General features: G+C 40.3%; 1 protein-coding gene across 2 annotated transcripts in view; it reads left to right on the plus strand.

Annotated features, from left to right (window-relative positions):
* Positions 1-14,689, plus strand: part of TENM1 (teneurin transmembrane protein 1) — a 795,886-nt gene that overhangs the window by 663,890 nt on the left and 117,307 nt on the right. For both annotated transcript variants that reach the window (XM_081563742.1, XM_081563743.1), the window contains 2 exons: positions 1,970-2,113; positions 10,977-11,226. In XM_081563742.1, the coding sequence (XP_081419868.1) occupies positions 1,970-2,113; positions 10,977-11,226 (394 nt within the window). The remainder of the gene's footprint in view (positions 1-1,969; positions 2,114-10,976; positions 11,227-14,689) is intronic.

The raw sequence follows: 14,689 nt of genomic DNA on the forward strand, positions 1-14,689 counted from the left end.
AGTCTTTCCTGCTCCCCATTGATCTCTCTTGCTAATAGAGCTTGGTTAGGGCTAATACTGAAATGAGTTTGCATTCCAAGAGTCCTCACCAGCTGATGGCAGAGTAGAGGGGCATCCCCATCAGGACAAGCTACATAATTTGCAGGGCCCAGTGTTAAAGAAAAATACACAGCCTCTTGTTTAATATAGATTAAGGATTTCAAGACAGTGACAGCAGAGCATTAAGCCAAGGGTGGGGCCCTTCTAAGCAGTGGCCCCTGTGTGACTGCACAGCTCACACACCCATGAAGATGGTCCTGATCCCTGTTAAAGCTTCGATGGAGCAGAGACAAAGAGAAGTCAGTCTGTGGTTTACAATGGCCACACATGACCCCCAAAGTTAGCGAGTGTGTATTCACGATCATAAGGAGTTGGCTTATCTGTGCTTGTGCTCACACACACACATATGCTTGCCTGCTGTTGCTCAGTCATATCCAACTCTTTTGTGACCACCAACTCCTCTGTCCATGGGATTTTCCAAGCAAGAATACTGGAGTGGATTGCCATTTCCTTCTCCAGGGTATCTTCCTGGCCCATATATCGAAGCCACGTCTCCTGCATTGTCAGGCAGATTCTTTACCACTGAGCCACCTAGGAAGCCCTTGCGCACATACACATGCACACGTAGATCAGTTGGACTAAAATTGCCTCTTTTCACCTAAAAGTCAAAATCCAAAACTCTTCTGCTTGAATTTTTCCACCTAGGACCTATTGTGCTGGCATTGTTTTAGTACATATTTTCATTACCAGTTTTTATAACCAGATGACCAAACAACAAGTGAGTTCTCCAGGGGCATCTGAAGAGTCAGGTAGAGTCAGGTACTCAAAAGCAATGGCAGACAACCAGCTAGGGATATTTTAAGCTGCCAGAAAGGGGGAAAGGAGCTTCGAAGTATGCAGTGTAATGAGCTGATAAGTCTCAGGCTTAGAACATTGTGAGGACACAAAGTATTTTAAACTCAAAAATCAGAACTCTGGGGTTCCAACAGGTAAGCAGGTTTGCCAACTGAGAAGATGGTTGGGTCTTGGTCTACTTGAGTTCTACGTGTTTCAGTAGAGCAAAGACACCCAAGCTGGGCCATTCTGCACTTCTCATTTTAGCGGCATACTGGGGTTCCCAGCTTAATGTACAATATCTGTGCTTCAGAAGGGTTGAAGCCAAATGTTGGGTGATGTCCTGTTGGTTAGAAACCAAAATCTAACATCGCAAAGTGCACAAAGTGGAATTTACACTTGCATGGCTTATAACACTCTAAGCAAACTCAGACTTCTCAGCAAACTAAAGGCCAGTTAACATAGGAGAAAATATAAATGGGCAAATTGATTTTTATTAGTCTCATGTGTAGTCAGGTGTTGTATAAGTGACCCAGTACTCCAATGCCCACTTCCTAAGTGTATTTTGCACTCCAGAGAGATCAGAAAACAACTTTCCCTGCACTTCTCCTACAAAGGTAAAGAAAGAAATGGTATCATCACAGCTTAAGACTTCAGAGGGCTTATTTCTTCAGTTTTACAACACAGCCTTTTACCCAAAAGCCCATACTGAAGCTCGATGTCCAAAACATACCTAATGACAGCCTCTGTGAGTCACTCATTCATGTATGTATCCAATATGAACTGACTGGTCATTTTTGGATGCCTGGTGCTTCCAAAAGGTAAAAGGTAGTTGTTGTTGTTGTTTAGTCACTAAGTGGTGTTTGTTTGACTCTTTGTGACCCCATGGACTGTAGCCCGCCAGGCTCCTCTGTCCATGGGATTTCCCCAGGCAAGAATACTGGAATAGCTGGCCATTTTCTTTTATTTGTGGTCAAATTTCAACCCAAATCAGAATTCAATAGCGAATGTGGTATCCAGAGAATTACCAACTAGTGCCAAAAAAGAAGCAAGTCTTTTTAAACGTTCTAAAGCATTATTAACTCTTTGTTTGCAGTGTCTGTGGGATATGAATACGAAATGTGCCCAGACTTTATTCTCTGGGAGAAAAGGACAGTTATCTTACAAGGTTTCGAGATGGATGCTTCTAACCTAGGAGGCTGGTCATTGAATAAGCATCATATTTTGAATCCTCAAAGTGGTAAGCACATTTTAAAATATTTATTAATACTGTTTTCCTAACACTATATACATAGATATATGTAATATTTACTGCAGAAAATTTGGAAAAGTACAAGGAAAAAATTATTTATAACTCTACCACCTAGAGATGACCACATTATATTTCTTTTCAAATGCAATCATCTGATTTCAAATTAGTGCTAGTCAAGTGAGACCTCTTCACAAAGTTAAATGAAACTGGGTTTTCAGGATCATCTATCATTACTACTCTAGCCCAGATGATTAACCAGTTTATCCAACCTTGTAGCCAACTTTTAACAATTGGAATAATAATTGCCGTATTTCATGTGATCTAAGACATCATTGATTATAAATATGTGTGTGCTTAGTCGCTCAGTCATGTCTGACTCTTGCAACCCCATAGACTGTAGCCCGCCAGGCTCCTCTATCCATGGGATTCTCCAGGCAAGAATACTGGAGTGGGTTGCCATTTCCTTTTCCAGGGGATCTTCCCAACCCAGGAATCAAACCTGGGTCTCCTGCATTGCAGACAGACTCTTTACTGACTGAGCTACAAGGAAAGCCCACGATTATAAGTATACCATTATTTTATGGAAAATACTGCCAGTTAAACAATGACACACATTGTTTGCAAGATACATGCTTACTCCAGAGATGTTAAAATGGGAAGCATGTTAGAATTAATGAATCATATGTGTCATACAGTTTTCAACGGGCTTTAGTGAACTCTGTCCCATTTTAAACACAACCCTGCAGTGTGGCCTTAACCTCATTTAAAAGGTCAAGAATCCAAGGCTGAGTCACATGACTTTCCCCCAGGGCTCACAGTAAGTGGCCAGAGCCATGTACTCTCTCTACACCAGTTTTTTTAATCCATATAAATGTCAGTATATGCAGTAAGAAGCAAGGTATAGAGTAAAGGGATAGCAATGGATAGTAGTGAAAAAGAGGTAGGAGGAACACGGGGAAGAAGAGAGAATCTGGGGAAAGAGTACAGCTCTGGACTTCACTTAGTTTTAAGCCTCCTGAGTCCTGGGCTTAGGAAAAGCAGGTCAAGCAGTGAAAATCCATATATGCTCATCTTCAGTCTCTGCCTTCTTTGGACCACTTGTCCTGCTGTCACTGTCACCTAGTTTGTAATTTCGATGTTAAATCAGAAGAGACCACAGGTGGCCCTTAGCCCATGCTTCTCTCAGACAAACTGATTTTGCTCCCCTGGTTATAAAGGCTTCATCCAAGTTCCTTTACCTCCTTTTGCTGGGAAACCTATCATTGGTGTTTCCACCCAGCATCATTTGAACATCTGCTGGTAAGTTTTCATTGTGAAATCATATTCCTTTTCATCTAAAGAGGCAGATTCTGAGCAGCCTTTAGTAGGATGTTGTCTTGGGGTTATTGCTCCAGGACTAGGGATGTGGACGTACTGAGACAACTATACCCTTGTATCCATCTGACCTTTGTGAAACAGCTGGCTAAGGCAGAGTTCTCTTGTAAGGCCATGAACTGACCAAAGCTAAGTGATCCATTTTATAACCACACCTCTGGTCTTATTTGTGTGCACTGCAGTTGAATCAGCCAAGCCGACCAGCCCCACAGGCTGGGATATTTTGATCACCTAAACTTCAGCCATAGCCTGAGACCACTTACCAGAGTTCCAGTGTAGGACCCCAGAAGGTGAAGGAGTCCACTGCCATATGCCTCCCATTACATTTCCTTCCCCACTTTCAAGGAAGACTCAGAATTCCCCTTCCAACTGTTTCTTTAAGAGCAAAGATTCAGGCACAGATATAAAATGTCAACCCTTCTTCTGTTGTCAAAAGGAGAATCACAGTTTCAAAAGTATAAAAATGAAAGGGCAGATGCCAGTTATTAAATTATTAGGTTTTTTGTTTTGATTTGAAAGAGTTTGACATTTTAAGCAGCCATTTCTTTTCCACTCACTTTTATTGGCTGGTATGGATTGTCTCTTTCAAATCCCTGTCATTGACATTAAACACAAAGTGGGAATGACCTCAATCGAGCCAGTCCCCAGCTGTGTGCTCCCAGTCCTATATTCTCTTACCATTTGCTTCACCCAGGCTGAAAAATTCAGAACAGATGGAAGCCATTCAGAAAGTTGGCTTTGGGGCCCACCCCCAGATTTCCACAAATGTGTTCTTTCCACCTCTAATCCTCCAGGAATTCATGTTTAGGTAATAGGTATCAAGTTACTTCTGAGAATCTTTTTCACAGCTTTATTGAAGTATAATTTATACACCATAAAATTCACCCATTTTAAGTGTACACTTCAATAATTTTTAGTAAAGTGTGGAGTTCTGCAACCATCACCACCACAGAGTTTTAAAATATTTTTATCACTCAAAAAGATCCCTGATACTCACCCCAGCCCCATTAAATCTACTTTCTGTCTGTTTCTGAGAATTTTATCCTGAGAAAGAAACCTTACTTAAGACAGACTTATTTAAAGGAAGATTTGTTCATTTTATCCAGGGCTCCCCAACCTCCAGGATCTAATGCCTGATGATCTGAGGTGGAGCTGATGTCATAATAATAGAAATAAAGTTGCACAATAAATGTAATGTGCTTGAATTATCCAGAAACCATTCCCTCTCCCTCTCCCCTAGTCCTTGGAAAAATTGTCTTCCATGAAACCAGTCCCTGATGCTGAAAAGGGTGAGCTGATATTATCTTTATCAACTCATTTGTAGGCACACTGTATTGTGTGCCTACACACACATAGGACAGGTCATGCCTGCCAGGAAACCACTGCCGGCACTGCCACTGCCTTTCAGCCTGCCCTTGGACACCAGCACCTCTCTTGGGACATTTTGGGAGTCTAAATCCTACCCACAAAGGCAGTTTTAGAAGCAGGAATGATGAGTATGAAGGAGCAGCTTTGAGAGGACCAATTAGAAAGCAACGCACTCTCCCCGGTCAAGTCAGACAGTCTTTTCTGACTGATTAAGGCCAGAGCCTAACTCTTTAGGCACCCTGCTTTTTTGATCTGAGACAGATAGCAGATTGGAAACAAGAATCTATCTTCCCCCAATTTCTTCTCACTGGTTAAAAAGACACCTGTAATTAAATTGGATGTCTGTTGCCATTCAATTCTGCAGTTTTTCTTTGCCTCCAAAATCATTATGCAGCAGGTAGTTTCTAGCAGGCAGTGTTTTCAGACCATTTGTCATTTCAGTTGCAGCAATTGTGTTTACCTGACAATTAGCCACTGGTTGTGGAGCATTGTTTCCAAATATTATGTCTGATATATCGAGATGGTTCTTACTTTCACTGAGATTAACAAAGGAAACCAACTGGGAACTTATGTTTTTCAATATTATTCCTTCAAAATACATCTTCTTAGTGATTGCAGAGAGTACTTATTTATTTCTTTTAAGATAAATCAGTTCTTTAAAATTATGCCAGCTGAATATTTAAAATTAGTAGAAAAAACTATCCAGGGTTCTAACTGGGTGTTGTCATCTGTCTGAAATAGATCAAGAATTTCCTTTAACTTAACCTCTAAGATAGGCCAGTAGTTTTTTGGCAAATGGTTTTACTGGGAGGGGAAGTAAATTTCCATTGATCACATTGGCATGTCTCCCAGTTTGTGTTTATATCCTCTCAAGTCCTAAGAGAAATATTTATTGTGTCCCTTGTTGTTCATAAGCCTGAAAAATGGTTTCTTCTTTGAAATCAGTATAAAGCACCACCCACTGGCTTCCAAGGGGAATTTTATTTCAAACTAATTTATAAGCTTCAAAAGAAGTTCTGAGCAAGGTAACAGGAGGATAGGAGTCGTGTGTTTAGAAGTATGCTTAAATTATTATACAACAGACTTGACTTTTTGGCAGAGAAAAGGAAAACTTGGGGGAGAAAATATGCCATAGGCCCCCAGCCAGTGGGGTTTCTTTGTTAATTGTAAACAAGACACCCAATCCTTAGCAGGAAGTTGGCCTTCCTATAAATAATGTGTGTAGTCTCTGGATCATTTGATTCTGTTTTCAAAATGAGCCTGTGTGGCAGAATAAACTGGAAAGGAGGCAGCAGTAATTGATCAAGATTTCCAGGAACATAAACAAAATATTTTCAAAGCAACCTTTTGCAGAAGAATTGGTGTTAAATCATTGTTGCTAGATGGTATGCCCCGGTTCTATGTAATGGAAGGTTAAACAGATTCTTGAAACAACAAAAACACCCTTCAAAATGATCTATTTTTTCCAGGGCAATACAAAAGGGGTTTACCCATTTTTGTTTTGATTGCTTCAGCTTTAAACAGGAATGGTAATTTCAGTACACAGGCACTTTAGTACCTTGCATGAAAGCAAGACATCAATTGTTGAGATGTAATCAGAAAGTACATTGCCTTATGCTTTATTTCCTTTAATCATTCTTCTTCTTTGATGGAGTACTGGGCTTTCTAATAGAAAAGAGGAGTTTTAGAATTGCAGGCTTAGAAGAATGGTTGAGAATAGCCATCTTTAGTTTTTAAATTGCCAGGAGCCTGGTAATAACATGTCATTTTGAAGGTAATTGTTAACTATATCATTATATTGATATAAAAAAAATGGAGATCTATCTGTGAAAATAGATGTTAATAGCAAATCTGGTATTTCCAAGCCAATAATTGGAAATATTTTTGAATGATATACCCTGTGGTGCATTGCTGAAATACTGACATGCTAAACAGTTGGTTTCCTCATTTATTGAAGAACATATCATAGTCTCATTGGTAGGATATTCAGTGAGCAATCATCAGGAGAGTTCTTTTCAATGATGTTGTGCAACTATCATGCCAGTTCTCATTCACTTTCTCCCAATTCATTTAAATTGTGATATTGATCACACTGCAATTAAGTGTTTTGGGAGAAATGAAATTCCATCCTATTAATCTAACTTAATTAACTATTCTAAATCTTGAGAAATTTATTCACTGCCTAATAAAGTTATTAATAAAATTAATAAGAAAGTAGTGAGCCTCAAGATATCTATCTCATGGTTCTCCAATAAAAGAGCAATTTGTTGGGGCATAAGCTCATAGCTGCTGCTGCAGATATGTTGAGAAAAAAATAGCCAGAAATCACCTTGGGAGAGAAAGCCAAATTACTTGAGATATGAAATCCGAAGCCTATATAAGTATGGCATTTCTATTTCCAGGTTCATATTTGGCGCCATGGCTTTGTGCATGTTTTACCCTCTTAATTTTTGCCAGTGACATTCCTATTTCAGAGTGATCAATGGTTTCTATCGTAGGACTGTGGGACCCAAAGTTGGAAGAAAACCAAGGGAGACGTTTCAGGAAATGTTTAGGGAGAATAACAGGCAGTCCAAGGAGATAGATAGCAGGAGTCATAGGAGAAATATTAAGACTGGACGGGATAGCTGCATTCATTCATTTGCTGTCAGTTGCTACAGCCTGACACACTGGCATGTCTTCTCCCCACATGGATTTTTTTTTTACCTGCCCTGGCTCATTCTGGGCAGACGAGCTATTTAGCACAGCAGTACTTGTTCCTTGGGTTTTCTGCCCAGGCTCAGCAGGTTCTCAAAATCATTGGGTTTTGGACAAGGAAACTACAAGAGACTCAAAGCCTGTTTCCAACATTTACTGAGCACTTCTAATGACTTGGCCACAGGGATTGGCACTGAAATGCAGAAAAGAGTAAGACAGAGGAAGGAGTTCATGTTGTGATGGGGAAGATAGAGAAGTCATGAAAACTGTATCTTACATGTGGCAAGTGTCATAGCAGAGCTATGGAAAAGAAACTGTGCACACTCAACAATGAATTCTGCCTGGACAGAGCATCCAAGAAGAACTGGGCTGAGCTTTGGAGGATAGATAAGAGTTTCCCAAGCAAACAAAATGAGGAGTGCATTCAGGATGGAGAGACCAGCAAAGCACAAAAGCAGAGAAGAACAGAAGCATGTGAAAATACTTGTACATAGTTTGCTGTAGCTGAAACTCAGGATAAAAATGGAGGGTAATGAGAGGGGAGACTGAAGAATGAGACAAGAGCCAAATCATGAAGGACTTTGTATGCCTTAAAGATAAGAAATGAGCCCCTTATCCCATAAAGCAGGGATCCCCAACCCCTGGGCCACAGATCAGTACCAGTGTATGGCCTGTTAGGAACTGAGCCACACGGCAGGAGGTGAGCAGCAGGCAAGCGAATAAAACTTCACCTGTATGGAGTGAAGCTTCGCATCTCTCGCATTACGTCTGAGCTCTGCCTCCTGCTCACCAAACTCAATAAATGTAATGTGCTTGAATCATCCCCAAACCACCCCCAACTCTCACCCCCATCCATGGAAAAATTGTCTTCCGCAAAACCGGTCCCTGGTTCCAAAAAGGTTGGACACTGCTGCCATAGAGGATATGGAACTATTGAAAGGTTTTAATCCACATATTGAAATAGTATTTATTTATTTTTAATTGGAGGATAATTGCTTTACAATATTGTGTTGGTTTTTGCCATATATCAACATGAAATAATCTTTAAGGCAGAAATATGGACAATAGTTTGGAGATAGGTATACACAGAAACCAAGAAACTAAGAAGTTAAGAAAAACTGAACTGAAGCAGTAGTAGTAAGAACAGAGACCATGGAACTGGTTCAATATATTTGAGGAGATAGTGGGGGTTTAGTAATTAATTAGGGTTAAAGAATGAGGAAAAGAAGAGCCACAATGGTGCCCACATTCCCAACTTGAGTAAATACATGCCTGGTGATACCACTTAGAAGATCAGTAGAGAATATAGGAGAAAGAGCATGGTTTGGGGCAGGGGATGGTACAGAAAAACAATGAGTTCAGTCTTTTTTTCTTTCTCTTCTTTTTTTTTTAATTAATTTATTTAATTGGAGGCTAGTTACTTTACAATATTTTGGTGGTTTTTTGCCAATACATTGACATGAATCAGCCACAGGTGTACATGTGTCCCCCATTCCAAACCCCCCTCCCACCTCCCTCCCCATCCCATCCCTCTGGGTTGTCCCAGTGCACAGGCTGTTTCATGCATTGAACTTGGACTGGTGATCTATTTCACATATGGTAATATACATGTTTCAATGCTGTTCTCTCAAATCATCGCACCCTCGCCTTCTCCCACAGAGTCCAAAAGTCTGTTCTTTATATCTGTGTCTCTTTTGCTATCTTGCATATAGGATCATCATTACCATCTTTCTAAATTCCATATATATGTGCATTAATATACTGTATTGGTGTTCTTCCTTCTGACTTACTTCATTCTGTATAATAAGCTCCAGTTTCATCCACCTCATTGGAACTGATTCAAATGCGTTCTTCTTAATAGCTGAGTAATATTCCATTGTGTATATGTACCACAGCTTTCTTATACATTCCTCTGCTGATGAGCATCTAGGTTGCTTGTATGTCCTAGCTATCGTAAACAGTGCTGTGATGAACATTGGGGTACACATGTCTCTTTCAATTCTGGTTTCCTCAGTGTGTATGCCCAGCAGTGGGATTGCTGGGTCGTATGGCAGTTCTATTTCCAGTGTTTTAAGGAATCTCCACACTGTTCTCCATAGTGGCTGTACTAGCCTGCATTCCTACCAACAGTGTAAGAGGGTGCCTTTTTCTCCACACCCTCTCCAGCATTTATTGTTTGTAGACTTTTTGATAGCAGCCATTCTGACTGGTGTGAAATGGTACCTCATTGTAGTTTTGATATGCATTTCTCTGATAATGAGTGATGTTGAGCATTTTTTCATGTGTTTGTTAGCCATCTGTATGTCTTCTTTGGAGAAATGTCTGTTTAGTTCTTTGGCTCAGTTTTTTGATAGGGTCGTTTATTTTTCTGGTATTGAGCTGCTTGAGCTGTTTGTATATTTCTGAGATTAATTCTTTGTCAGTTGCTTCATTTGCTATTATTTTCTCCCACTCTGAAGGCTGTCTTTTCGCCTTGCTTATAGTTTCCTTCATTGTGCAAAAGCTTTTAAGTTTAATTAGGTCCCATTTGTTTATTTTTGCTTTTATTTCCATTACTCCAGGAGGTGGGTCCTAGAGGATCTTGCTGTGATTTATGTCAGAGAGTGTTTTGCCTATTGAGTTCAGTCTTCAACTTGTTGAGCTGGGATACCAGTGGGACATCCAAGTAAAGAGATGTAGTAGGAAATTGCATGTCGGGTGAGAACTCTGGACAGGAGAAAAGTTTCAACATAGAGAGATGGGAGTTAAGTCATGAGAATGGATGAGATTTCCCAGAGAAAATGACTGCAGAGTAGTTTCTAGCATTTTCATAAGTCAGTATCTCTTATTTCCTGCTCTGATGATAGTGAGATATGGTCCAAAAGAGTGGAACATTCAAGTTCTTTTCTCACATATCTTTGAAGTGCATTCTGGTAGTATGATTTCTTTTTACCAAAGTAGAATACCTTTCTGACTGTGTTTTGCTAGGGTTAATATTAAAATTGACTGATCCTCCCTTTTCATAGTTGCATAGAGCAGGTGGTTTGAAGTCAAACAGATGTGCACCAGGCATCAGAAGAAAGTCAGTCAGAGATGAGAAAGTAGCCACGGATGATTCACAGAGCCCAAAGGGAACAGGAAATCATTAAAAGTTAGTCATTAAACACTTTATTGAGGCATTTAGAATCAACATTAAAGGGACTGGGTATATTACCCCATTTCATAGACGGACAAACTGAGGCAAAGTGTTATGCTGCCATTTGTTGTAGCTGTGCAGTTAAATAAAACCTGGGGTGATGTGCTTCACTCTCAGGTTCTTTTATAGGAAGCCATCACTCCTTCCTGCTTTGAACAATGAGAGAGAACTTAAATTATTGCTGAGAATATGGTGTGGTCATTTTTTAATTCTTGTTTTTTTCCCCCTTGGATCTAGGAATCATACATAAAGGGAATGGAGAAAATATGTTCATTTCCCAGCAGCCTCCAGTCATAGCAACCATAATGGGTAATGGACACCAACGGAGCGTAGCCTGCACCAACTGCAATGGCCCTGCCCACAACAACAAACTCTTTGCTCCCGTTGCCTTAGCTTCTGGCCCTGATGGTAGTGTGTATGTTGGTGACTTCAATTTTGTAAGGCGAATATTTCCCTCGGGAAACTCCGTTAGTATTTTGGAATTAAGGTAAGTCTCCTCTAATCTCTGTGTTTGCTTAGCGGATAGGGTAAAAGCAAGAATGAGATAACAGGACCAGATGAGGCATTGCACGAAGGAACAGAAAATGCAGTTGCCATATTGTAGTACTGAGCTGAGATGCAGGAATAGGGTCAAAGACATAGGTCACTATGCCTACTCCCACTTGAAGAAACCTTTGAGCACTGCTTTGGAGAACCAGGAAGTGTTGACATGCCCATATGTGTGGCCTTCCCTGAGTGCATTCCTGACACTGATGTGGAGCTCCATACTGTCGAGTCCTCAGGTAAGTCACTCAACCCCTGCTCTGACCACGACAAAGACTGATCAAAAATACATAGTATTGATTCTAGCAGGTAGAGGTGTTGTCAGAGCCAAAAACTACATTTTCTAAGTTCTCCAGGGCCAGTCTTTTGAAGTGGTCCATTCATCAAAAGGAAAATGGCTGTCTGTGTTTATGCAACAGTTGAAGAAGGATTAGTTTTTTTCATCCTTAAAAGCTCTGATCTGTTGGAATAAATGATTAAAGCATCCATCTTTAGACTTTCTCACTCTGTTTTAGGAATTTTCTTGAAAAGACAAAGTATTTTGACACCATTTGAAAGGAATCCATACCTTTTGGCACTGTCGTTCATATTTTGGAGTTACACAGAAATAACAGCTAGAGATTTTGGCTTAATCATCTTTATTTCTCCCTTTCTAAGGATTATTGTTGTTGTTCAGTTGCTCAGTTGTGTCTGACTCTTTGCGACCCCATAGACTGCAGCATGGCAGCCTTTCCTGTCCTTCACCATCTCCCGGAGTTTGCTTAAACTCATGTCCATTGAGTCAGTGATACCATCCAACCATCTCATCCTCTGTCATCCCCTTCTCCTCCTGCCTTCAATCTTTCCCAGCACCAGGGTCTTTTCAAATGAGTCGGCTCTTCACATCAGGTGGCCAACGTATTGGAACTTCAGCTTCAGCATCAGTCCTTCCAATGAATATTCAGGTTTCTAAGGATATAAGGCACAAATATATGTCCCCTGGAGTCCTAGAAAAGGAAGACATCGTCTCCCATCTCAAGAGGGATAGACAGATCTGTTTCCCCTCCCCTGGGTAAACTAATAGAGCCTTCTCCTAATTGGTTGTGACAGTTTTATCCCTGACACATGCCTTCAGGACATGAGGCTAAAAATTTCCCTATGTTCCAGAAAACTTTGATGCCACCCTATAAACTCTTCCATAAAACAGTTTTTGCCTCAGGCATCACCTCATTGACCTGAAAAGTAGTGACCAAGAACAGTGACTGGGAGAATAGAGACAATGATGGAGCAACGTGTATGCATGGAGCACAGTCAGGACCAGTCAAATCACGTGAAAAGTCTTGGGTCATTTTCGTTTAACACTTACAATAACATAAACATGGAAATTTGAATACATAAGGACATTCCTCGAAAGTTTTCAAATTCTCATGCTTTCCTTTGGAATCTACCTCCCTTTTCTCAGACTGAGTCTTTCATACCTAGTTAGAGAACTCTTCTAGTCCCAAACCCCCATCCATTTTTCACATTAATTCACTCCAGTTTTAATACGTTTCTTAATTATAATTGCAAACACTGTCATAGAGAAGGAAGCTGTTAAATCCCTTGACTGATAAAAAAAAAATAGGTTGTAAAATTAAGATTTTATAAAGATAAAGCACATCTACAGAGTCTAAAGAGGTACTAACTCATAGCACCCTGCCCTTATCAAATGTTCATGTACCTTGGGATGTCATACCTCACTGGGATTTGTCATTACAAGCAGTGTATCCCTTTGGGCACCTACTTGCTGGAAAATCAATGAAGAAGGCCATGATGGTTGTAGCCTGGATTTGGAAATGTTTTATACAACATTCTACATTGTCTTCAAAATCCTAGGGATGCTCTGTCTACATGATGCCAAACATAGGTGGAGCACTGAACAATTCATTCACCATCTGAATGTTTCCAGGCGTGCAGATATTGGCTCTTGCATAGAGACCTTGTCTGGCTGACCCCATATAGCCAACCCTATAAAACCTATGTAGCTAGCTCCTATAAATAGCTGCCTTCTCAGAGGAAAAAACCCGTAGGATTATCTATAAAAACAAAAAATATTACTATAAAGAAAACCCAACTAAATGGACTCCTTTCCCTTGTCATTTAAATACAAATTTACCTAAGGTGGAGCAATTGTCATTCATTGAGAAGATTCTCTCTTGCTCAAGGGTCCTTAACAGTTCACAAATTTGCATTTTATTCCAAAGTACCTTATGACCTTCAACGCAAAGTCATTTAAAGAATAAAATAGAATAACTTAGACCTTAATTGCAAAGTGATTTTCTCAGTAAAAGGAAAAATTTGTTTTGGACAGGGTGAAGTAGTTTCCAATCCCTACTCCTTCTTGACTTCCCTGGTGGGTCAGACACAACACTGTTTTCTCTCACTGCCACAGCTCTTCAAAGGCACAGGCGAGCACACACCATGAGCTCACACACCCAGGCTTTCACTAAGCGTGAGTCTGCCTAGCTGGCTCTTCTGAGCTGACATCCTATACAGCAGTTCTTCTTAATATTTTTCTTTAAGTTCTCAGACCTTTTTGAGAATCTATTGAATGTTATGGGCCTTCTCCCCAAGAACTAAACACATTCACACAAAACTCAGCCATTACATATTTTTCGTTCTCTTCCCATATCTCCACCCCCCACCTCCCACCCTAGCAACCTATCCTTGTGGATGAAGCCCTTTCATAGACTCATGGTTAAGATTCCCTGCATTTCTTTCAAGGATAAAAAAATATTCTTCCTTCTCTACTCCCAACACTCTTGTGATTGGCCATCGGAGAAATAACCTGATGGAATATAAATATATAGATATGATCATTTAGATGTAATTAACAGGTAACTCCCTATTTGATGATAGTCAAAACCATCAACCCTGGAGAAGGCAATGGCACCCCACTCCAGTACTCTTGCTTGGAAAATCCCATGGATGGAGGAGCCTGGTAGGCTGCAGTCCATGGGGTTGCAAAGAGTTGGAAACAACTGAGCAACTTCACTTTCACCTTTCACTTTCATGCATTGAAGAAGGAAATGGCAACCCACTCCAGTGTTCTTGCCTGGAGAATCCCAGGGACGGCGGAGCCTGGTGGGCTGCTGTCTATGGGGTCGCACAGAGTCGGACACGACTGAAGCGACTTAGCAGCAGCAGCAGCAGCAGCAAAACCATCAACCCAGTCTATTACAGCAAACATTATCTGTCATGTTTAATCAGAAACTAGTATAGTTCTTAATAGATTCACTTAAAAAGAAAGTATCCTGATCAGTAGTCTATTCTGTACACTTTGCATCTTTCACATATGATTGGTGAATTTATATATTTGCTTTATAACTTTTCCAAGTTTAAACTTTCTTGGGAGAAATAAGTTGACACAAGGTGGCTTTGCTAACTTA

This window comes from Giraffa tippelskirchi, chromosome X (assembly GCF_054371585.1).
Source record: "Giraffa tippelskirchi isolate mGirTip1 chromosome X, T2T-mGirTip1v1.2.pri, whole genome shotgun sequence".
In the NCBI taxonomy this organism is placed as follows: domain Eukaryota; kingdom Metazoa; phylum Chordata; class Mammalia; order Artiodactyla; family Giraffidae; genus Giraffa; species Giraffa tippelskirchi.